Below are 22826 nucleotides of genomic sequence, written 5' to 3' on the forward strand. Positions count from 1 at the left end.
ACTATTTGGACGATTGCGAAGGCGGCACAAGGGCGGTTTGTCATTCGCTTGTTTGTAGGAAAGTCATCGGTGAGCGCATCCGACCAAATCCCCGTCGCGCGTCCAAGCGCGAGCACGCCGTGCGATTCCCGTCTGGCGACCGCATCTCCGCCAAAGTGGAGAGAGCTCCCGCTCCACAAGTCATTTTGCGCTCCGTCCGCGCCGCTCGGCCGGGACTTTCTCGCTTTGCGTCACCATTTCCAGTCCAAAGGAGCGCCGCCGCCTAGCTTTCCCTCGACTGACAACATTAGCCTTGCCAAACGGGGGCCATCTGCAGCCGCGCACGCCGTCGGGTCAAAGGGAGGATTCAGTCGGCGAGCGCGGAGTGGCATCTGGCTGGTTAGGCCGTCAGAGGGAGCCTTGTTCTCGGGCCGGGGCTCTTGCCAGCTAGCTTGCGTGCGCGCGCGCGCGCGTCACGAGTCTCGCGCGTCACGAGTCTCGCTCTTCTTCAGACCGGTGCGCTTGGCCAAAAGTCGGCATGCTTGCCCGCTCAAGAAATATACGCCGGTCCTCCTCAGGCGGGCGTTTGCCGTCGCGAGATTTGAGAGCGAAACATCGGCGGCTTTTGCCGCGGCTCGCTTTTGATTGAGGCGGGGATGACGCCGGCATTGAATTTCCCGACCGATTGAATGGCGTCCGGTCAACCTCGGCTCAAGCGTTTGATGGGAGCGCGCCGCTCACTCGTATCTGCGATCAGATTCGCCGGGCCTCTTATTTCCAACGTTTTGGTCACGTGGCGGCCACGGGCCAAAACCACCCGCGTCTCCACAAACCTGAAACGGGATGCTCGCGGGCATCAGGTTTCCGCCAGATGCCAGTTTTGGGAGAAGACCCCCCCCCCCCCCCCCCTCCAGTGACTATTGGGCTGCGTGAAAACAAACGCCAACGGTGCCGCGAAGCGGAGCGTTTGGAAACAAACGGTGACCACTCGAGTCCAACGGCCGTTGTTCTGCTCCTTTTCTTGCGCACGCCTCGGCCACTAGGGGGCACATGGGCCTGCTTTTGAGCGAGCAAGGCCAACGTAGGACGCTTCGTCGGCGCTCGTTTTGCGAGGTGGGCTTTTTGTGACGCGCGTGTCATTCTTGAGGGCTTCGTGAAGCTTTGCCCACGCGGGGCTCGGCGCGGCAACCCGCCGCTTACGACGAAAGGCCTAAAATGCACCCGACGGCAGCCGCTCTGTCCCACAACTCCCGAGTGGGGTCGCTTCACCTTTACCCGATGAACGTCGGCGGATTGGAGAACGGCCCGGACGGATCTCTCGTCGCTCGCCGCTTTTTAATCTCGCCGTTTCCTTTCCGCGCAGATCTCCGAGGGAGCCTTCGCGGCGGCGGAGACGCGGCGCCAGGCCCATGAGGCGCGGGCCGTCCCTCCGGAGCGGCGAGGCGCGCCCCTGACAGAGCGGAAACCTTGGACGCCGGACGCCGAAGGCCAAGCGCGCGGGCCGGCCGCCCGCGCTCGGGTGACGTGCGGACGCTGACGATGGGCCGCCTCGCCGCGCCGCTCTGCGCGCTTCTGCTCGTTGTGACTCTGCGCCGGGTCGCTGGCCAGCGTGACGTCACCCCTCGCCTCGCCTTCTCCTACGGTGATTTCAGCCCGCCGCGGCGCCTCCTCGTACTGTCGCGTTTTACCCAAAAAGTTTTTCCTGCTTTCGTTCGTCTCGGCGCCTACGTCGTCACCAAACGTGATCTTGGGTGCCTCTTCAAAGAGCGGGTTACGGTTAGGGTGCCCCCCCTGCTGAACAGAGAGTGACCCGCCGGCCATTCACCAAGCGTTGGCGCTCCGCACATGCAGAGGAGAGAAGGTGCCCGAGGTTCTCGGCGGGCGGGCTCTTCAACTTCACGTCGCTCCTGCTCAGCAAAGAGGACGGCGCGCTGTACGTGGGCGCCCGCGAGGCTCTCTTTGCCCTCGACCCCGCCGACATCGGCGCGCGGGAGCGCCGGCGAAAGGTAAGGGCCTCCGAAAAACAACAAGCTCGTCTTTGGCAAGTTCCCACTCCGGGCCTCCGATGGGTGAAGCGCTTCCCCCTCGCGGTGGTGACGGGCGGCGGGCGGGGGCCGGCAAAAACCATTTGGGGGAGCTTTGTGTCGTCGGAGGCGCCGCTGGCCGCAAAGCGATTTCAAGCCGCCGCCGATCGCCGCGCCGACCAACGTTTGGGTCCAAAGGAGAATCGGTGGAAAAAGGCACCGCTCCCAAACGGGGTGGCAAAACAAGGACGGCGCGCCGGGAACAGCTCCGCCTCGAGGAGGACGAAAGCGCTCTCTCGACCGAGAGACACAAAAAATGGGGCAAGCCCCCCCCCCCCCCCCCTCCCCCCGAGCGTCCACCGAGTTGTTGTACGCTTGCGGCCGCCGTTCGACAGGTCCAACGGCGCCGCGGGAACTTCGGCCGTGTGCTCCTTCACCGTGGAGCGGGTGCGCAAAGCCTTCGACGGCCGAGACCGCGAGCTCAACCGAGAAACGCGGCAGGGGTCCACTTTCAACGGAGCCGTGCCGGAGCCCCGGCCGGGAGCGGCGAGTCCCCCCGCCGGACGACCCGGGAACCGCGCTCCGGCCGCAACTTTTGCTCGGAAGCTTTTGGCCGAGTCCAAAAAGCGGCCGGCTGCCAACGTGCGTTGGGCGTCGCTCCATTGACTCGTCTTTGCCGGCCGCGCCGTCTCATTTCTTCCGAGTCAAATCAATTGCCGCCGGCGCCGTCCCGGAAATGTATTGACGAGACAATCCAAACGTGGCATTTGGGGGCCACTATTTTGAGCTGAGCTGAGATGTCTCGATCGAGAGTTGACGAGAAAGCCGGAAGCTTTTTGTTTGTTTCTCGTGATGATTCGTTGCCCCGCCTCCCCTCGCAGTGCATCGCCAACGCGGCCCGGAAACGAGGCGTCCTGTCGTCGCCGCGGGTGCCGGACAAGGCGCCGAATTTCGCGAAGGACCACTTCCTCACGGACGAGGTGCTGCGCGGACAGCCGCCGCTGCTCAACCGCCGCGCGCGCTACACGCGCATCGCCGTCCATCACGTGGCGGCGGGCCGGGCCTACCGCGTGCTCTTCGTCGGCACAGGTCGGAAAGGTCGTCTCCCCCTGGCTTTCCTACGGGTGCCCCGGCAGCCGACGATCGCGGGCGAGCTCTCTTCCCGAGTGAGCGCCGACGCCGAGCGAGCGCGGCGGCCCCTCGATTTGAAGCCGCGCGTCTTGTTTGTAGATGACGGGCGACTCCACAAAGCCGTGAGCGTGAAGAAGAAGATGCACGCGATCCAGGAGCCGCTGCTCTTCCGTCACTCGCGGCCCGTGCGGCACCCGCAGCTGGACTCGCAAAGGGTAAAGCCTCTCGGCGGCACCGGCTCGCCCGCGCGCCGTCTTCCCGGGCCGTCGTCCTGCGACCGGAACGGCGAAGGCCTCCGCCGGACCCATGTTTTCTTTTTTCTTTTTTCCTCCCCCTTTCCTCGACGGGGTCTTCTGTACGTCTCCACTTTCTCCGAACCGGTCTCGGTCCCGCTCGCCAACTGCGGCAATTACGCCAGCTGCGGGGACTGCATCCTCTCCGTACTGCGCCTGGAATGGCAGGCGGTGCGTCGACGTCACGCGGGCGCAGCCGAACCGGTACGCGGCCTTCCGCTATTTCGGGAAGAAGAGGAACGGCGGCAAAGTCGTCTTTTTCAGTCCCGTTTGTTTTTGCAGCTTTCTGCGGCGGGACGTGGACAACGCCGACGCTCGGGCCGTCTGCGACGAGACGGCGGCCGGCGCGCGCTTCGCCGAGTCTGCGCGTGCACCTAAGTGAGGCGCCGATCCGTTCCGGTGGGATGCGGGACCGCGGCCCGCACCGAAAAGAACCGGAATCGTCCAAATGGCCGACTATTTGCGGGAAAAAGCTCAAGTGGCTTTGCCTGCGGGCAGGGGCGCGGCCTTGCCGGACCGTTGTCATCCCCGCCGACACCTTCCGCGCGCTGCCTCGCGAGCCGCGCTCCAAGCTGGCGCGGAGGCGAGTCGTCGGGCCGCTCGCATTACCCCGGCTCGGAGGGGGGGCCCGGCGGCGGCGGCCCGGCCGGGCGGCCGAGAGACCTACGAGCGCTGGTCGCTGGAGGGGGGGCTTCCGGCGGCTGCTGGCCAACTACTGCGCGCGCGGCCGGGAGCGCCGGCTTCGCTCCCCGCGGCTCGCCGCCAAGACCTACCGGAACGAGCCGGTGGCCGCGTGCGCCCTGCTGGCCTTCTCCCCGCCGGTCTTCGCGCTCTTCCTCATCTACAGGCCCCCGTCGGCGGCCGAGCCCGCCGGGAATTTGCCGGCGGACCGCGGGGGCCCCCGGCGCCCGTCGCCGGACGGCGGCGAGAGCTTCTCCGAGTCGGTCGCCGGGCCCCCGCCCCCGCGGGAGGGCCGCCCGGAGGTCTCCGCCGCCGGCCCGCGGCCTCGCGTCAGACCGGCCTCCGAGATCAGGGACTCGCCGGCGTAAAGCCAAACGACGGGACGCAAACCCCTCCGAGGCCAGCGGACTTCTCGCCGGGTCAAGCCGAGACGACGGGCGAGAGCTCAGACATTCCGTTTCTTGCTTTTGGACTCCAATGCGGTCGGGGGCAAAGGGAGGATTATTCCCAGCGGGGGCGCGGCCACTCCAGGAATGATACGCGGATCTCCCGACGCCGGCGAGAGTGACGTCGGCGGTTTAGGCGGCCGCTTGAGTCTTTGTAGAATGTGCGAACGTTGCCTTGACTCGACGCGAGACGTCCGCGCCAACTCTTTCGGCCGAAGGGGAAAAAGTCGTCGCGCCCGCCGGCGACTCGACAAAAGCGCTCGTGCCGCCGAGAGAAACTTTTCCAAGCTGGGAGAAAGCGGCCCGCGGCTCGCCGTCAACTTGAGCGAGCGCGGCCAGACCAAGCCGAGGCATCCGGAGCTGGGCGCTCTACGCAAAGGCGCGCCGCGACCGGCGACGTCACGGAACGTCGTCGACCTGAAGAGGAAGCGCAATGACGCCGTGGTCACCACCGCGACGCTGGCGGATGCGGGCGATGCCGGCTCCGAACTTCCCGACTTAAGCACGCAACGACAATGAGCCATGCGAGCGTTTTCTTTGGTCACGGGCATTGGAAAATGCCTGACTTGGTTTTTTTGTGTGTGTGTGGGGGGCGGGGGGGGGGGGTGAAATTACAATTGCTCACTGACGGCACAAGACGTCGGCCTCCGTCACGGACTCGAGCTTTGCGGTGGAGCCGATCGCCGAGCACTGACTGACCGCAAAATATCGGACCGTGGCCGCGTGCGGCGCCGCATTTCTGACTCGACCGCGCACGGCGATCGCCCTCTGGCTCACCCCTCGGCGATCGCCCGCTTTCACCCTTTTTGTCCGGAAAGTCAAAGGCGGCTCGGGCGGCATATCAAATGTCGCTCGCAGACCAAGGCGAGCTTGAAACACTCTTGGCGGCGTTTCAGTTTTTCAGAACCTTTGTTCAGCCAAGATACGCATTTCTGCACACTCAAGGAAACAAAAAGTATGCACGCCGATGCCTCCGGATATGAGTGACCCAACTTCTGGGATTTTTTTTGGACCTATTTTTATGACCTACGGTTCCATTTTTTGCTCAGATTTGCAGGCAGAAATCTGAGCAACGAGCACCGTTGAACTCGACCGCCAAATGAAACGTAAAGCAAAGACGAATACGCGTTGTGGATTTCAAAATAATCAGAACGGCCTCGCCGGCAGCCACCGGCGACGGATGCTCGAGCGCAAATGGTGCGGCGATACACGGAGCCGGACGACATCCCGATACTCGCGGCCGTCGAGCGTTTTGCGGGTCCTTCGCTAAGAACTTCTGACATGACTTCAGCGGACGGAAGATTTGAAGGGCTCCGTGCGCAGTCGAAGCTCGCGGCCGTATCGCGCCGCCCCGGGTGGCCGAGGCGCACTCCCCAAATGGAGCGGCGCGACGTCCTTAGAAGGCGTGCGCTTTTTTCGTTTTCTCGGCGTGGGCGGGGCACATCCCGAAGGATTTGAGAGACCAATGTTTTGTCTTCCAAGCGTGGTCGTGGAACGAATGAAACTTGTAGCTCAGAGCGCCTCTGTACGGCGCGAGAACCGTGACCCGAGCTCGACTCCCTCACGGGGTGACCCGTGGAGTCGGTTTAGCGTTCGGATCAAGGAAAACGTGACTTCATCGTCCCTCCCGCCGCCCCGCGGCAGAGCATCGCGTTCTTTGTCGGCAATCGGGACTCCTTTTGGGACCGATTCGGTGGAGTCGGAGCCGAGAGTTGCCCGCGGCACGCCGCCGTTCACGTTCGTCAGTGGGACATGTCACCGAAAGTCGTATTTTGTCAATTGAGCTGCCGGTGTAAACAAATTGGGAAACCAACAGAAAAAAAAAATCCACTCTTGTTTCTCTTCATTAGTTTTGTATCGCATATAAAGAGGCGCTATATTTTCATTTTCCAAATAAAGATGAAACGGATAGTTTCTTCAACTGCGCCGCACTCGATTTCCTCGAGCTCCTATATTTTGTTGTTCTACTTCTTCCTTTCATAACTTTGCTGCTGTGAATCGGGAATTTCTCCATTGCGAGACGAATAAAGGTTTTCTCATCTTATTTTCCTCTCGCAAAAAGAAATAGGACGCGGTGGCGGATGAGCAACAAAGCGGGACGTTGTGAGGAGGCGCACATCCGCAAAGGCACATCCGGGTCCTTTTAAATCCCGAGCGGCCCCGCCCACGGGCCCTTCCTCGGGCCAATCGGGCGCTCGGAGCTCACCTTCAAGAGACGCGCCCGCTCGCGCCCTCGTGCGCTCGCGTGCGTGTGTTTGCGTTTGGACGATGGGAGAAGAAGAAGCCGGCCGAGTGGCCGCTCGACGTTTCTGAAGTCGGCGCGTGCGTCAAACGTGGAGCCGAGCGACCTCCGAAAACTCTTCCGCGCCTGTGACGTCAACCAGTCGGGCAAAATCGAGCCGGACGACTTTACGGCGGTGCGCCGGGAGCTCGACGCGGCCGAGTCCGAGATCCGGACGTTGTTCGCCAAGTTCGGCGCGGACGACGACGGCTGCGTCGACTACGGCAGCTTCTCGGCCAGGTTCCGGCAGGCGTGGCGGCCGAGGCGGCGGACTTCGCCGCCCGCTTCGATGCCGAACGCGTTCTTTGCCCAAGGTGAGGAGGAGCGGGACCACGTCGCGCTCGCGTCGTTTGCGGGGTTTTTTCCCACGCGCTCAAGATCGGGAAATACTGTACTGGCGTGTTCGAGTCCTCGGGTGAATATTTCATGTTCCGTCCCACCTGTTGGAAGATGAAAGCATAACTCTGCGCCGTGAACCCTGAGCGAAAATGCATCATCGGGTATGGCCCCAAATGTCCAGCGAAACGCATAAAGGCCTCCTCGACCGTGACGCGGGCACACCTAATTGACCTTACTCGCATCGTGTCCTACTCGGAGCCTCGCGGCTGACATTGGTGGAAATCAAGGCTTGCGTCTTGACGCGTGGCGCTTCCCTCCGTCGTGAAACGGGTGTCCGAGGACGGTGAGACGACGGGTCACGTGACGCGAAGTAGCTCTCGGTTTCAAACGCGTCGGCGACATCGGCGGCGTCGCTCTCGAGCCGCCGCCGATGTCGCCGAAATGCGCGGATTGGCGTCTTCGCGGCCCCGATCCGGCTGCCCTTCTCCCCCGTTGCGCAAAAGCCTGAGCGAGCGGCTCGCAGATCTTCACCGGACGCCGGAGGCGTGCGCCGAGCCGCTTTTGCTGCAGCAGCACGAGCAAGTCGTCTCCTCGCTGGTGGGCCAGAGCCCGGACGGCGGACTGCGGCGCGAGCGGCCGGAGGCCACTTTAAGGCGGTGAGGCAACTCGTCTCGACAACTTTCACGTTCGGAAAAGTCTCAAACGGCCGCGATCGGAGCCGCGTTATCCTGGCGAGGGTCACGGCCGTCTTTTGGGCGGCGGGCGGGGCGCGCCCCCGACCGTTTGCCGGCCCATCGCAGGGCACGCGCAGACAGAGAACCGTTCCCAGCCGGAATGCGGCAGGAAACCAGAGTACCCGGAGAAAACCCGGGCGGGCACCGGGAGAACGTGCAAACGCCACACGGGAAGGCCGGGGGGCGGGAATGGAACCCCGCGCCGTCAGGCCGACGTGCTCACGGGCCTTCAGTCAACCGCGGAACCCCCCCCGTCGGAAGGACGATCCCGTCAGAATTGGCGCCGGACCGGTCCGGTTGAGCGCAAGGCTCCGTGCGCAGGTGCATCAAGCTGTGCCCCCCGACGACGATGATCTCCGAAAGCACTTGGTCGTTAGCGCTCGGTCGCGACCCGTTTGGTTTCCTGCCGCCATCTCGACTTTCCCACGGCAGACTTTTGCACCACGCGGACCGTCGCCAATGCGGACCGCCGGCTCCAGACGAGACGGCGACGTCGTTTGCCAAACCGATTCGTTAAGTTGCCGTTGTCGACCCTTCAATGGGAGGAAGAAAAAAAAAAAGCAAGGGCGGATTCAGAACTGGTGCCAAACGTTTCCCTGGAGAACTGACGAGAAGCGTTTTGTCTCAAATGGGTGAGCGATGAAATGGCGTGCGGACGTCGGGGGGCGGGGGGAATGTCCAGGAGATTCTCCATTGAATTTCCAATCGCGTTGTCGCTCTGTCGGCTTGGTCGCTGGCGTTTGTCAAACGAAATGCCGAAAAAGAGAACGTGCTCCAAATGGAAGGCCACGACGCGCCAGCAGATGAGATAAGCTTTATTTGTCCCACGCTGGGGACATTTGCAGTGCCGTTGTGATTTGGCGATGCGGATGTGACCATTTGTTCATTGAAGAGATGCCATTTGAATGAGCGGCGGCTCTTTGGAAGGAGTCGCTCGCGGCTCTTTCTCGTTGTTGCGACTCCACAATGGGCGGGCCGAGGCGACGCGTCGGCTTCCCGACTGGCGCCGACGATCCAAACGCTTGCTGAGCGGGCTGCCCGGCGACGCGGGCTTGGTTCTTTTTGGATTCGAGCAACCGCCGCGTCACGTGAGAAAGCACCGACGAACCCAAAACTTGGTTCGTCGTGCGCTTATTGAAAGCTCTCCACAAAGCATCTTGAAATGAGAGGCCGCTTTTGCTAGCACCAGGAAGAGACTATTTTTAGTTTTTCTCTTCAAGAGTCTCCCCGGTTGTTTTGCCGGCGAGGCGAGGCCGAGGCCGCCGCAAGTCGCATTCCTCGCTCGAGGAAGTAGGGCCGCTCTACCTGTTCTCCGCTCCGCCCCCCCACCTGCCGTTCGCCGGCGTATTCGGAAACGGTCTGCCTTAGCGGAGCGACGCCGCGCGTTGACGCGCGTTTGTGTGCGAGCAGAGCGGGAGACATGAGCGGCAGCCGGCCGGCCCAACTGGAGGACGACGTGCAGAAGCGACTCGCGGGCGCTGAGGAGGAGGTGAGGCCGCACGCGCGAGCGCCAAAAGGCTCGGCCCGCGCGCGGCGGCATCGTGACTCGCGCTGACGTTTTGTCAAAGAGGAGGCCCCGGGTCGCATTCCCAACAAAGCGGCGCCATACCTCATAACCGGTGTCGTACTTGAGCAACCGCTCAATGAAAATGTTTCGCCACTTTGAGCTCGTCCCGTCGGCGGCGGCCTCGGCCGCGTTCCGCGACGTGAGCGCCGCTAAAAAAACTAAACTGTTTTGTAACAGCGATTGTACCCCAGCCAAAGTCTGTGGTGGGCTGTCGCGCGTACTCCACCGGTAGACGCGTCGGGGGGGGGGGGGGGGGGGCGAACGTCCGCGGCGGTTCCGGACGGGAGCGCCAACGCGCGGCACCCGAGCGCACCGTCCTCGACGGCTTATTTCCTCTCGATGTGCGAATGCTCGGCGGGCGCCGCGCGGCCGGGCCGAGACGCCGGCGTGGCGCGCGGCGCCCGCGCTTTCTCTGACCGCTTGGCTTTTGTGTCCGAAGGAGCGCAAGAAAATGGAAGAAGTCCTGTGGAACCTGCGGCGCAAACACGAAGACCAGATTGCGGACCTGCAGGCCACCGCGGACCGACTCCTGCGGGTAGGCGGGCGGGCGAGAGCGTCGCCTGGCTTTTCGGGTCCGATTCAAAGCCCGTCTCGGACGAGGGCGACGGGCGAGTCGCAATTTAGCCGCATCGAGGGGCCAAAAGCGCGGGCGCGCCGTAGCGACGAGTACGAGTCTGGTGACCCGCTGCGCGCGACGAGCACCGACTTGTGCTCGGAGTCAAAAGTAGAAGCAAAAGACGCGCGTTCCGCCAGAACAAAAGTCCAAGTCGATTGGCGCTGGGGCTTTCCGGCTCCGTCGCTTTTCACGCGCCAAAAATTCCGAGCCCGGCGAGCCGGTTGGGAGCGGGCCGAGGGGGCGACGTCATCGGCGTCGGAACAAAGCTCCGAGCTGGAGAAACGTGCCCGCGCGTGCCAACCGAGGCGGAAGCGGAGGCCCGCGTCACGTCTCCCCGTCGGAAGCGTAAAGCAAATTTCCGGCCAGCCGGTTGACGACCGGCTCCCGGATGTCTTTCTTGAGCTCCTCCGCTCGCCCTCCCGCCGCGCGCCGCGCGGCGGGCGCGGCGTCCAGAAAAACGGGTTCTGGGACGGAGCCAGGCACCTTCCGCGGTCGTGTTATGCCGGGACGCCGCACCGGAGCTGGATCGCGGCTTTTCCGCCGTCAAAGAAAAGCAAAGGACCCTTTTGGTTCTGGGCTTTGAGTCGCGGAGACGCTGGACTGCGTCGGAAGGAGGCCATTTGGACCGCGCGCTTTGAAGGCGCTCGAGTCGGCCGCTCGCGAAAAGACGCCGGCGCCTTCCATCCAAGTGGCTCCTCTTCATTCAAAAAGTCCAACTCCGCCGTTGTAAGGGCGGACTTTGTGGTCGTCCTTTTCCACTCGGCATTTTCTCAAGGCTTTCTGGTGGTAGGAATATTTGGTTCTGGCTAAAGTGAAGGATGAAGGGGTTTTTTTTGCGGCGTAGAGTCAAGCCGAGTCTCGGTCGGCCCGATCCGAGGAGGAGCGGCTCGACGCGAGCCGACACGTGGGCCAACTTTCCCAGGTGAGGCACTCGAGCGAGCGGCGGCGGGCCGGCAGGCAGGCGCGCGGCGCTCACCGCCGGCCGGCCCGTCCGCTCCGGTCTCTCGTCAGGAGAACGAGCAGCTGCGCTCGTCTCTGCTGGAGGCCCGGACCGACGTGGGCGCGCTGCGCTCGGAGCTGGACAAGCTGAAGGACATGTACGCCGACGAGCGGGCTCAGCGCGAACGGTGAGCGGCGGCGCCGCCGCCCCACCGGCTCCGCGTCCGTCGTCGTCGTCACGCCTGGCTTTTTGCTTTGTGGCCGCAGAGAAACCAACCAGCTGAAGAAGATGGTGATCGAGTACGAGTCTTACTCCAGCCAAGTCCAGATTCTACAGTAAGGTCCTTTCTTGCCACGCGTCGGTGCCGCTTTGCAAGTTTGGTTCTGCTGTTTTTTTTCCCCCTTTCTTTCAAACAACAACCACATGTGTTGCTGTCGGATGTATGCATGCCCCCCCCCCCCCCCCAACTGACCCCCGTGTGGGCCAATGTTTCCCGGCAGGGACATGAACAAGCAGCTGTGCGACAGCAACGACGGCTTGCGCTCGGCGTTGGCATCGGAAGTCAAGCGCAAGGCGAGCGCCGCCCGGGCTACTTTTGCGGTCGCGCGTTCCGTCGGCCGACGCTGAGCCCGACGCTGAGCCCTGCTTTCCCCGCCAGGTCCCCGCCAAGAATGAAGCGCCCGCTCGCAGAATGAAGCCCGTCAGGCAGAGCACCCTCAAGCACAACAGGTCGGCTCCGAGCTTCGCCTTTCGCAGGAGGAAATCGCAAGTTGAATGGCGGGAAGTGACACGGAAAAATATGGAGGGGAAGTCTCACGAGTCAAGTTGGAGGGAGAAATGCAACATTGTCCCTTTTGTCCCCTTTGATTCAGCTCTGCGGCCTCGGCGGGGTTTTTTTTTTTTTGAAGGGGATTTGTTGCCACGTTTTAGACGGAAGTTTCTCTCCCGTCTAAAACGCGGCGGCGGCGGCAATCGCGACCCTATTTGCGATGTTTGAAATGACCTTGGGAGTCGTCGACTCGTCTTTGCCGGCAGCTCCGGCATGTCCGACGTGTCCCTGTGGGCCGACAAATACCTGGACAGCGGCGTCTCGCTGCCCCCGGACGCCAGCGAGAGCTCGGTCAGCGACCTGGACACCGACATGGACTTGGACACGGACGACGGCCGAGGCTCCACCGAGACCGTCCACCGCAGCTACTCTTGCGCCCACTCCGACGGCGAGGTGGGTGGGGGGCGAACCTGGCCGGTCGGCATGATCGGACTCGCTCTTTGTCTTCACCCGGCAGTTGCTGGACACCAAGTCTGAGGCGGGGCTGTCCTTGGCGCAGAGCTTGGGAAGTTCCAACGCGTCGTCCATGCGAAGGCAGTTGTCCGCCTTTGCCAAAGAGGTAAGCCCCGCCCCGCCCCGCCCCGCCCCGCCCCGCCCGCCGGCGCACGTTCACGAGGCGCAAACCGGCCAAGGCTTGAAGCCGGTTCGCAGCCGGGCAACTCGTCCGCCGACTCGGCGGCACGCAACGGGCCGAGCGGCACGCGGTCAAAGTCTCGCGCGCGACCGTGTCCGTCGTGAGGGCGGCGACCCCCCCCCCCCCCCCCAAATACAATTCCACCCGCGCCTCCGTGGACTCCAAAGCTGAGGTCGTTGCGTTCTGTTAGTTCACCACCAGATGGCAGTCAAAGCGGACAACCCTCGAGGAAAAAAAGTTGGCCGCCGAATAGCTCGGAATGTCGCACGACCGACTAGTCTTCATACTTTCAACAAGAGCTCAGCACTTGAAACGACGGATTGATTGAACATGGCGACCAGTTAGGAAATCTAGAATCAAAGGAAAGGAAACCACGGGTCATCGTTGGATGTCCTAGTCGAGTGCCTTTGACATACTCAAAGGAGTCCAAAAACTCATCGAGTCCTCGCTCTCGCATCACGTCGCTTTTTGGTAAGCGTCCGCGTATCCCGAGCTGAAAACAAAGTGCGGCGCTCTGAGCGCACGTACGGAGCATTTTACGTTTGCGAGTGACGAGAAGTCCAACCGACGGCCAAGCTTCGTGCCGGATAGGTCTCCGAATTCTGAGCAAAAATACGACAAACCTTCATTTGTGAAGAATACTTTTTGTCCCTTTTTGGAAATCGTCATTTGATAATCGTAATGAAAAATGTTATTCGAGTCGGCAATAATCAAGGGAGAGGAAACAATTCATTCATTCATTGATTCATTCAATAAATGAACAGTTGTTCATTAAGAGCGTGAAATTGTTTTTTGTGTGTGTGTAAGAGAGTACATTTTGAGACTGGGCAGCCAAATCGGATCTTTGAAGAAAAGCGCCGGAAGTTGCAAAAATAAGGGAAGATTTAAAAGAAAAAATGTTTTTTTTTTTGTTTGTTTGTTTTTTTGGGGCGGTACTCAGACGGCGGAGCCGGAGGCGGCCCACGCGGACGACGCCGTGCCCATGTACCGCCTGGTCTTGGCCGGAGACGCCGGCGCGGGCAAGTCCAGCTTCCTGCTGCGGCTGGCGCTCAACCAGTTCAGAGCCGACATCCAGACCACGTTGGGTGCGTGGCCCTCCGCGCGAATGCCCGCGACCGCGAGCCGTCCGCCGTCCGCCACGTCGGAGGTGACGCCGGTGTCTTTTTCTCGGCCGTCAGGGGTGGATTTCCAGATCAAGAAGATGCTCGTGGACGGCCAGAAGACCAACCTGCAGATCTGGGACACGGCCGGACAGGAAAGGTGCCGCGGTCGCTCGCCCGGATCAATACCATGCGTAGCTCCGCGAGGAGCCATCCCGCTCGCTCGTACTCGGATGCCCGCAACGAGTAGCGGCTTCCAAAAAAATCCACACCTATTTCGGCGATGCCTCTGCTTGCCACTGGAGGGAGCTAAAAGAAAATGAAGTCATTGAACTCGTGCAAATGTATCCGGCATCTGGACTTGGTTGAGGGAAAGCAATTGTGGATTTGGCCGGCGGTTAAGGCCGGGCCCTGTTTTTTGTTTTGGTGGCCGCAGGTTCCGCAGTATCGCCCGCTCTTATTTCCGCAAAGCTCACGGCGTTCTGCTCTTGTACGACGTGACTTCGGAGAGCAGCTTCCTCAACATCCGAGACTGGCTGGATCAGATCCAGGTAAGCCGCCGCGCCGCGCCGCGCCGCGCCCGGCCAAAGCCGCTCACGTCTCGCGCTCCTCATCCAGGACGCCACCGAGGACGCGGTTCCCGTCTGCATCATCGGCAACAAGGTGGACATGAGAGGCCAGACGCCCGCCAGACGCTGCGTCAGCACTTTGCACGGAGAGAAGTTGGCCACGGTCGGTGGAGTAGGCCCGAGCGGCGCTCCCTTTGCTCTTTCTCTCCATTTTTGCACGTCCGAAGCTCATCGGGGATGCGCCGCCGCGCCGCCTTGTTTTGTTTTGAGCGGGAGGAAGAGCGGCTCGCTCGTACCTGCGCGCCATTGATATTCCCGCATCGTAGGAAACCCATTTCTTGAAACACCGACGAATGAGGGGGAGGGGCGGGGGCCGCAGAAATAAGGGCCCTTTTTCATCCGGCGCAAAAGGGAAGGTGCCGGCCAAAGTTTGTTTGTGCCCGTCGCTCGCGCGTTAAGGCGGCACGGCACGCCTCGGTTTGGGTCCGCGCGTGCCCGAGTTTGCGTGTCCACCGTGCGCGTTTTTCCACCTTAACGTGTTGGCTTCGTTCACGGGTGCGCTCTACGCGTGCGGGTGCGGCGTCGCCAGTATTTCTGCTTGAATTTGTGCGGGAGGGCTGAACGATGAAAGCGGTGCACTTTTTGTTTTGTTTGTTTCTGCGATTGCATTTTCATTTGTGACCGTTTCTTTCTTTCCATTTTGCACAAACGCGCAATCCTCAAGCGATGTATCGGTTGACCGTCAAGGTGACCTTTTCATCCAACGGTCCCGCGGAAACACGTTTTGATGACTCGTTCAGCCTCACCGTTGATGCGTTGCAGGCGTACGGCGCGTTGTTCTGCGAAACCAGCGCCAAAGAAGGGACCAACGTGGTGGAGGCGGTGCTCCATCTGGCCAGGTGGGTTGGGGGGGCGGGGGGGTTCCCGCTTGTCGGCCTTTGGGAACGTGGTTCGTTCGCCGTGCTGACTTTGTGCCGCTCTCCTTCGTTCCCTTTGAAGAGAAGTGAAGAAGATGGTGAAAGTGAAACACAAAACGTCTCCGGTGGACCTTTTGGCCACAAATGCCAGGAAGACTTTTGGCACTTGCTGCCGCCTCTAGATGCACTTTGGAAAAGAGACTTTTTTTTGTATATGGAGATAGAATTTTATTAGTTTTTCTCTTCATGGCCTGGAAAGACCACCTGTACAAAGATGCTGTATATTTTTGTATTTTTGGGCTCGTAAGTACTTTTACCCATTCCACAGTTTCTCACGAATCGCATTTTACTGCTTTGCAAGCCCAACCTGCACGTGATTAGTTTTTTTTTTTTCTCTCCCCCATTTTAAAATCGGAGGTGGAATGAAACGGAGTATTTTTGGAACTATTTTATCTGACCTCGGTGTATGCGGTCGAGCAATCTGAACACATTCACTGGTCATTGCACTTTTTAAAAATGACAAGTGTTGCATGTTTTTCAAATAAAAATTTCTGCTAAGATCGGTTCCGAATTGCGCTTCCCTCTGTCTTTTGGCCACGACAAACGGAGCGATCAAACTCTGTGAACGTGAGTGGGCCAATTCCGTTTTTGGACATTTTTCGGGAGAGTGATTTCAAATGTGACAACTCGGGATTCGGGTGCTCGTGATCGAATAGGGTGGCACCTTGACATTTGAATTCCGCTTCAATTGTTGGTTTCCCGAGGGGGAAATGGCGCTCTCTCTTATTGTGTTTAAAAAAAAAAAAAACGCGGGAATGACGCAACGTCGAGGAATCGAGTGTGTCGGTCCGCCTTTTTGCCTCAATTCAGTCGGCCCGGCCCGGTACGGGTTCGGACCTCAGAGCTTGACTCCGCCCACACGGATTGGAAGCGGCGTCTTTTCCCTCTTCGATTTTTGGGGTCAAGCCCTTTCCTCGTATATGCCGTTTTGTGACGTCGCGCGTTCTTAATCGAGTCGCATCGAAGGCGGAAAATGAATGAAAGGGACTCGTCGGTCGGGGCGGAACCGTTTTGACGTCCGTTCGGGGTGAACCCGGAAGCACGTTCCCGCGTCTTCTCGGGGCCCCGAAAAAATGCGTCCGAGCGAAGGTGGCTTTTGAGCGTCTCGGCCGGCGGTGTCCGAATGCGCTCCCGGAGGGCAGCTATCCAACACGCGGGACTCGCATCAGGATCGCCGTCAGGCTTCTGCGGATGAGCCGATCGTTTGAAGGAGGTCGCCGACGCCTCGGGAAGGAAAGCGCCCGTCGGCCGTCCTGAAAGTCGCTCACCGACGCCATCCCTCAATTTGCATAATTGACCACGCGCGCAGGCTGTCGAAGAGGAGTCACGTCGCGGGAGATCCAAAAGGTGAGTTGAAAAAAACCCGAAATAGGTTTCGAATTACGAACGGACTTTATTTCGTCGATTCCGGTTCCCTTTCTTGTCGCAATTCCAAGCCTCCTCCGCTATCAGGAGGAGGAGGTGGGCAACAAGAGGATGCTAGCTACGATGGACGGACCCTCCCGCCCCCTCCGGGCCACCCCGGCGGCTCCTTCGGCCAGAGAGCCATACGCCCGCGCCGCATGAAGGAGAGCTACCGCCGCTCGTTCCTGCCGACCGCCGTCTCTCAAAAGAGCGACAAAGTCGCCAAGTTGGCCCCGCCGCACGACCGCATTTGGAAGGGCGAGCGAATCCGTGCGGGCGGAGTCGAGGGTCGAGGGCCCCGGCCTCGGTCGAGCCACGCCTCCGACGGCGCTCGGCCACCAGGGGGCGGCGCCGGCCGGACATCCGCTCGGCGCGGAAAGCGATCGCTCGCGGGGCGCCGGTGCGCCTTGGCCCACGACCCGGCGACACTCGTCGCTTCTGTCGCGTTCAAATGGCCGCGGCCGGCTTCACGGCCGATCGCAAAACGGCCGCAGAGACGCGCGCGCAATTAAACCTTCGGCATTTCCCTTTGCGGCCGTCGAAGCGCAGCTCTGCGGTTGTTGTGAGTTGAGCGCGCGACCTTTGTTTTGTGTTCGGTCGGAGACCTCGAAGCGGACAGCCAACAAACAAGTCGGTGGCTCCCGAGGAAGGCTTGCTCCTATTTGGTCAGCTTCACCGCGCCCCTTCGCGTGCCAAACTGCCAGTCGACCTCGATTTCCTCCGAAAGGTTTGCCTTTTCTCTCTTGATGAGCGACCTTGGTTTTTTCAAGGCCGGCCGTTTTCAGTCCCTCCGTTATTTGCCCGCGCGCATATGTACAGTAAATGTGCGGACGTCCCTGAGAATGACTGCGATTGAACAAAAAAAGGAGGCGTAAGCGAGGGAGGACGCTCAATTGTTCAATTCCTCGCAGGGAGGCTGAGCGATGCCACGAAGCCGCCCAGCGCCACCAGCGGAGCTCCCGCCATCGGCTTCCACCGGATGGGCTGAAACACAACCAAGTGAGGGCAGGTGAGGGACACCCTGGGGGTCGTCTGTTTTTCTTTGCTCGTCATCTGACCGATGCTGGTTTGGAGGGGAGGGAAAAAGGCGCGACGTCGTCGCCCGACATCTCGGCGGCCTCCGCTTTGCCATCGCGTGCGGCCTCGCCGCCCGACCGCCTCTTCACCAGCTCGGAAAGCTCGGCGTGGATGGCCTGAGGAAAAAAAAGTCCATCTTTGAGAAAGAACAACTCGCCGACTTTGTCGCATGCGAGAAAAACCAGCCGGGAGGGGGGCCGCGCGTCCGCCCCCGCGCTCCGTCCCCTTTTTGTCTTTGGAGCGACATCCGATCGGCGCTCGGCGACGCCGACCCAATTGTCGGACAAACGCACCGACGACAAAAGGAGCTCGGGCCGGCCGCTCGTTTCTCGCCGGCGTCGCTCGCGGGACGGCCGGGACCTTTGTCTCACCCTGGCGCTGGGCTCCGGCTTCAAGGCTTTCTTCAGCAGCCGCGCGGCCTCCCCGTAGTCGCCGGCGTCCGACAGGATCTGAGAAAAGCCCGCAAGCGTTTTTCAGAAGGGGTCAGTCGGAGGCCATGCTTTTTGGGTTTTTGCGGCACCCGACCTTTCCCGCCCTGTAGAGGGCCTTGACGTCGTCGGGCTCGAGGGCCAGCGCGTCGCGGCTGGCGCGCAGCGCCTCCCGGCGCCGCTCCAGTTTGAGCAGCGCCGCGGCGAGGTTGTTCAGACACTTGACCCGGTAGTGGCGCACCTCTCGCTCGTCCTCCTCGCCGGCATCTGGGGGGGAGGGGGGGGGTCGTTTGGCGAGAGGTTGAACGACAACTTGGCGCGGCGCCCCGAAGCCCCGCCCCGCGCGCGCGGCAGGAAACTTTCCGACCACCCGTCCGCGTTAGCGACCGCATTTGCGCCTTTCGGCCTTTGCGGGGTCACGACGGGCGTTGCCGGAAATTGGCCTCCAGACCCGGGAGGGGATTTGCCGGCGCCGTTCACTTTGAGGCGCCTCGTCGAGAAGGCCGCGCCGACGGGTGGAGCGAACGGAGGCGAGCGCTTCGCGCGGTCGGGCCGCAGCTTTGTCGGCGGCTACCGGAGCGCCGGCTCGCTCGCGCGGCGGGCGAGGAAACGCCGGCGCCGGCGCGGTTGCGACGGTTTTCACGCCGGCGTCGCGGCGCCGACGGACACGTGACGAGAAGCGCTACCCCCGCCGCAGGTGGCGAGCGCATCCGGGGCCATCCGGTAGGCTCGCGCGGCCATGCCGTACTCCTCCCGCCGGAAATGGAAGTCGCCTCTCTCCCGCTTGCGGTTGCCGGCGCGGATGCGATCGGACAGCGGCAGGTTCAGCGGGTCCGCTTTGTCGCTGACGTCCAGCAGCTGCAGCCGGTAGAGCAGAGGAGCTCCGGCGGGGATGTCGGGCTCTCTGGAAACAGACGCAAAGCTCCAAACGGATACGGCGCCGCTCCCGAGCCGGTCGACCAGCGCTAACGCGGGACCTTTTTCAAATCGCCACCCGGAATACGTGCGGGGACGCGGCGAGCCGTCTCGGATTCAAATTTGCCGCCGGCCGGTGCCGTTTCGCGACGCCACGCGAGCGAGCGAGCGACGACCCGCGCGCCTCGAGAGATTTCAAACGGCCAGTTGAAAACCGGCGCGGAACGAAGGCCGCTTGTTGTCACGCCTCAACGTACGAAGGCTGTCATTGACGTAAGAGCACACCTTGGGTGACGGTCGCACCCCCCCCCCCCCCAACGTTTGCTTTTGTCCTGTGCCGTCGAGCGTGCGTTATTTCTGCACTTTGACTCATGTCACTCGACGCGCAGTGAAACGGCAACGGCGCCGAAACACAACCCTTTTTTTCCGTATGCGAGCGGTTTACATTGAAAAAAACCCCCCCAAAAAGTCGAAGCTCAGACGGTGAGCCAAATGTGCCGAGCTCGCTGGAAGCGCGCCGCCCTACAATCAGCTCGATACAATATTTTTTGGAAAAAACGTCAAATTCGACGAGCATGATGTCAAGGCCTTCGTCGGCCGTTCCACGTCGTCCTTTTCCGACGCCGCGACTTGTCCGAAGCATTTCCCAATCCGGATCATAAAGCTCAGACGGGTAGAACGCCGGCCGGCAAGAGAAAAGACGGACGGCGGCGCTCCTCCGCAGCCTCACCTGCCCGCCGGCCCGTAGGCGTAGCGGGAATCGGCCAGCAGCAGCGCCGTCTCGCCCCTGCGCATGGACACGACGCCCTCCTCCAGCGCCTGCACACGGACGGGACAGGACATGAGCGCGGCGCCTCGTGACAAGAGCGCAATTTGCCGAGTGACACGAGCGGGAACGCCGCCCATCCGTTGCGGCCGCCCCGAGAAGCATCCGTCGAGTCTTTTTCTCACCAGAAAGGTGGCGGCCGTCCAAGCGGCCCTTTGCTCGTCCTCGCAAGCGTTGCGGGCGTTTTGGAATTGCGCGCGCAGCGCTGACATGAAAGAGAACGCAAAGGATGAAATGGGCTTTGCCGCTCGTTCTGGCGGGAGCGCCTCGGCCGTCTGGGGGCAGTTCAACGGAGAAGGCCGCGCTCCCTCCGAAACGTTGCGAGCGAAAGGCCGGCCTGGATTCTCGCCAGGGAAAGGCCGCTTTTCCCGGAAAACGCCGAGCAGGCAGCGGCGCGGACCGCAAACGTTTGCGGTCACGCGTGGCCACCGTCCCTTTTTTTTTTTTTCCTTTCCCGGCAGGCGACCTTCTGGAGAGATTCGCACTCCGCCGTTCTCAATTTGACGGCGAAACCAACGAGAGCGTTGACGGGAGTCATCGCCCGGTTTGCTTTGCAAGTACGGGACGGCTTGCTATTTTTCTTTTTCGGTTCGTGTCGCCAAGTCGGCAAAACGAGGAGAGCGCCTTGTTTTGAGCGCACAAAAGTCAAGTCCGCGCTAGCTAGCTCTCCGTGTGACACGGAGCGTGTTTTTTCTCCTCTCCTTTCTTTGCGAGGCAAAAAGGAGAAGAGACTTTTCTCGGAGCGCCGAGCCCCGTCGCCCCCGCTTGCCCGGAAGCAACGGATGCAAAAGCACGTCGCCGTCTTCCGACGGAGCGGCCCTTCGTCATCGCACCGAGGCCGCGCGGACGAAGGCGCTGACGAAAGCCAAATTCCTCAGCCGGGGAAGTCGGCGAACGCCGAGGTTGGGCTCTCGGACGGCGGCGGGTCTTTACCCGGCTCACGTCTCCTTCGCCGATAGTAAAGAGCAGCTTGCGGTCCTTCTCCACGACGGTGCGGTCCTCCAGGACGGCCCGCATCTTCACCGCGGCCTGCTGGCCCCAGACGGGCCGAGGGGCGCCGGGGGGGGCCGGCTCCAGCACCTTCTTGCGCAGCAGTCGGTCGTCTGCGGGCGGGACGGGGCGGGCCGTCGTCTCGGCGACGAGAGCTCTTCCGAATGAAGCGGCAAACCTCGGGCGAGCGGCGGACCGGCGCGTCCCCGCGAGCGCATCGCAAAGCTCGCGGTCGAGCGACGGAGCCGCGCGCCGGGCGCGCCCCCGTCGCTCGCTTGCGGAGGAGCGCCGGAGACGCCGAGGCGGGCCGCGTCCTACCCGTGAGCCGCTGCCAGTCTTCTTTCTGGAAGAGCTTCTCGAAGGCGACGCCGCCGCACTCCTCCGGGGCGCAGTCGGGAAAAAGGTCGGTCTCCTCTCCGGCCCCCTGCGGCGGCGGCTCCTCCGCGGACGCTTCTCGGAAGCGCACCGTCTTCTTGGGCGTCGGCGCCCCTTCCCCTCCTCGGACTCGGGGCCTCTCGGAGTCGTCCCGAGCGCCGTCTCCCCCGGGGCTCTCGCCGCCATCCTTCTCGGTCCCGCTCGGCCGCTGCCCCCTTCCCTCGGGGGCCGCCGTCCGCGCGGGCTCCTCCTCGCAGCCGGGCCGCGGCTCCATTTAGGCGGCGGCCCGCCGCTCGCCGCGCCTCCGACCGCCCCCAAAGGCTTCGACGGCGCCGCCCCGGAATACCACCCGAAATGCAAGCGACGCTTCGTTGGATGCGGACGGCGCGGCGCGGCCGAAACCCACGTGCGACGAAGCGCCGGGGCCTGCGTACTCCCCGCGAGGACGGAGTGCGCCATTTGAGCCGCGCTCCCTCCCGCAACGATCGAATGCGAGGCAGGCGCCGCAGAACACCCTCGGGCGGGCGCTAATCTGCGGGATTAGAGGAGAAAAGCCTAATCTGCCAGAACCGACGGCCGTAAACTCCTTAGCGACTTCGCCGCCGGGCCCGATGACCGATGAGATGCCGGCGAACGGAAACCCGCGCGCCTTCGGAGATCCTCGAAAGGGAAGAGAAAAGGAAGCCGTTCCAGATTGCGGACGCGCGTCCCGCCCTCGCGGCGTCCGCTCTTATCCACGGCGCTCGCGAGCTGCGAGGCGAGTCGGGTTCGCACAGCCTCGCGCGGGAGCGTGAAAATATTCAACAAGAGTTCGACACTCGAAATTGTGCCGCGGCGTGAGTGTGAGCGCGGATGGTCGTTGGTCTCGGTGCGCCCCGCCGCGGGCCGGCAACCGGTTCGGGGTGTCCCCCGCCTACTGCCCGAAGACGGCCGGGCTAGGCCGCGGCACGCCCCGCGACCCCCCGAGGATAAAGCGGATGGGAGAACGGATGGATGGATGAAGCCGTTCTGCGAAGACGAGTGAGCCGCAATTCCTCCGCAAACGCTCGATTCCGGTTCGCGGCTGCCGAGGGTGGCCCAACCCGTTCCGAGGTCCGGGGGCCAATTGTTTTTGGGCATCGGGGCGGCTCGCTTTGGATTTGTCTTTTTTTTTTTGTCCCTTCATTAAATTGGCATTTTGTATTTCCGCGGGTTGTCTCTGTGTGATCTTAAAATTGGTTTGATGCACGGAGAACTTGGTGTGTGCAAAGTATGTAAAGAACACAGAAATCGGGAAGGGGGCAAATACTCTTTCACGGCACGGATAAAAACAGATGGGAGGGAAAAGTTCGAAAAGGGGAGAGACGGAAAGAAGAGAAGGCCAACAAGTCAATGATGAATAGTGAAGAAAGCGAGCGAGATGTGTGCGTGAGAGAGAGAGAGCGCGCCCCCCTCCGGTCACTGTGAGAAGGTGCTTCGTTACCACGGCAACGGGGGTGCCACGAGCAGGTCGAGGAAGACGCTCGGCCTTCTGCACCGGGCGACTGAGGTGAGCTCACGTCCAACTTGCGAACATTGTCCCGAGCAGCTTTCGTTTGGAGGTGGCAGAAATGCGAACGCGAGTGTCACCAAGGCGCTGCAGCTCTCAAAGCGGGAAGCGAGTCTCGGCCCGCATTTTGGACGTTTCATTTT

At 61.9% G+C, this 22826-nt stretch overlaps 4 protein-coding genes across 5 annotated transcripts; 3 read left to right on the forward strand and 1 right to left on the reverse strand.

The window, feature by feature from the left end:
- The first annotated feature begins 1029 nt into the window (after window positions 1–1029).
- LOC147207073 (uncharacterized) lies at window positions 1030–5132 on the forward strand. Its single transcript, XM_086108529.1, has 7 exons — window positions 1030–1060; window positions 1127–1233; window positions 1343–1498; window positions 1761–1985; window positions 2885–3349; window positions 3553–3631; window positions 3710–5132. The coding sequence occupies exons 1-7, from the start codon at window positions 1030–1032 to the stop codon at window positions 4474–4476; spliced, it is 1830 nt and encodes a 609-aa protein (XP_085964655.1). The 3' UTR covers window positions 4477–5132.
- On the forward strand, window positions 4714–7838 carry LOC147207074 (uncharacterized). The gene is made up of 3 exons (XM_086108530.1): window positions 4714–5060; window positions 6710–7149; window positions 7476–7838. Exons 1-3 carry the CDS (start codon window positions 4714–4716, stop codon window positions 7832–7834), a joined length of 1146 nt encoding a protein of 381 aa, XP_085964656.1. The 3' UTR covers window positions 7835–7838.
- On the forward strand, window positions 7027–15638 carry LOC147207075 (ras and EF-hand domain-containing protein-like). Of its 2 annotated transcripts, XM_086108666.1 has the most exons (16): window positions 7027–7149; window positions 9319–9397; window positions 9915–10010; window positions 10936–11013; window positions 11103–11218; window positions 11298–11366; window positions 11532–11604; window positions 11690–11760; window positions 12067–12253; window positions 12318–12419; window positions 13435–13579; window positions 13673–13754; window positions 14031–14145; window positions 14213–14326; window positions 14986–15062; window positions 15163–15638. In XM_086108666.1, exons 2-16 carry the CDS (start codon window positions 9329–9331, stop codon window positions 15260–15262), a joined length of 1494 nt encoding a protein of 497 aa, XP_085964792.1. In that variant the 5' UTR covers window positions 7027–7149; window positions 9319–9328; the 3' UTR covers window positions 15263–15638. The 2 variants fall into 2 exon arrangements, with proteins under 2 accessions (XP_085964792.1, XP_085964791.1); XM_086108665.1 differs by lacking the exon at window positions 7027–7149 and having other exon boundaries at window positions 9258–9397.
- On the reverse strand, window positions 13223–22626 carry fkbp16 (FKBP prolyl isomerase 16). The gene is made up of 9 exons (XM_086108667.1): window positions 21099–22626; window positions 20724–20893; window positions 19695–19783; window positions 18736–18953; window positions 18147–18316; window positions 17993–18070; window positions 17603–17737; window positions 14970–17528; window positions 13223–13903 (listed from the first exon to the last, which is right to left on the reverse strand). The coding sequence occupies exons 1-8, from the start codon at window positions 21427–21429 to the stop codon at window positions 17442–17444; spliced, it is 1278 nt and encodes a 425-aa protein (XP_085964793.1). The 5' UTR covers window positions 21430–22626; the 3' UTR covers window positions 13223–13903; window positions 14970–17441.
- Window positions 22627–22826: the final 200 nt, after the last annotated feature.

The sequence above is a fragment of the Hippocampus guttulatus genome, chromosome 4 (assembly GCF_054856545.1).
Source record: "Hippocampus guttulatus isolate MCC_2025c chromosome 4, RoL_Hgut_1.0, whole genome shotgun sequence".
Taxonomy (NCBI): Eukaryota; Metazoa; Chordata; class Actinopteri; order Syngnathiformes; family Syngnathidae; genus Hippocampus; species Hippocampus guttulatus.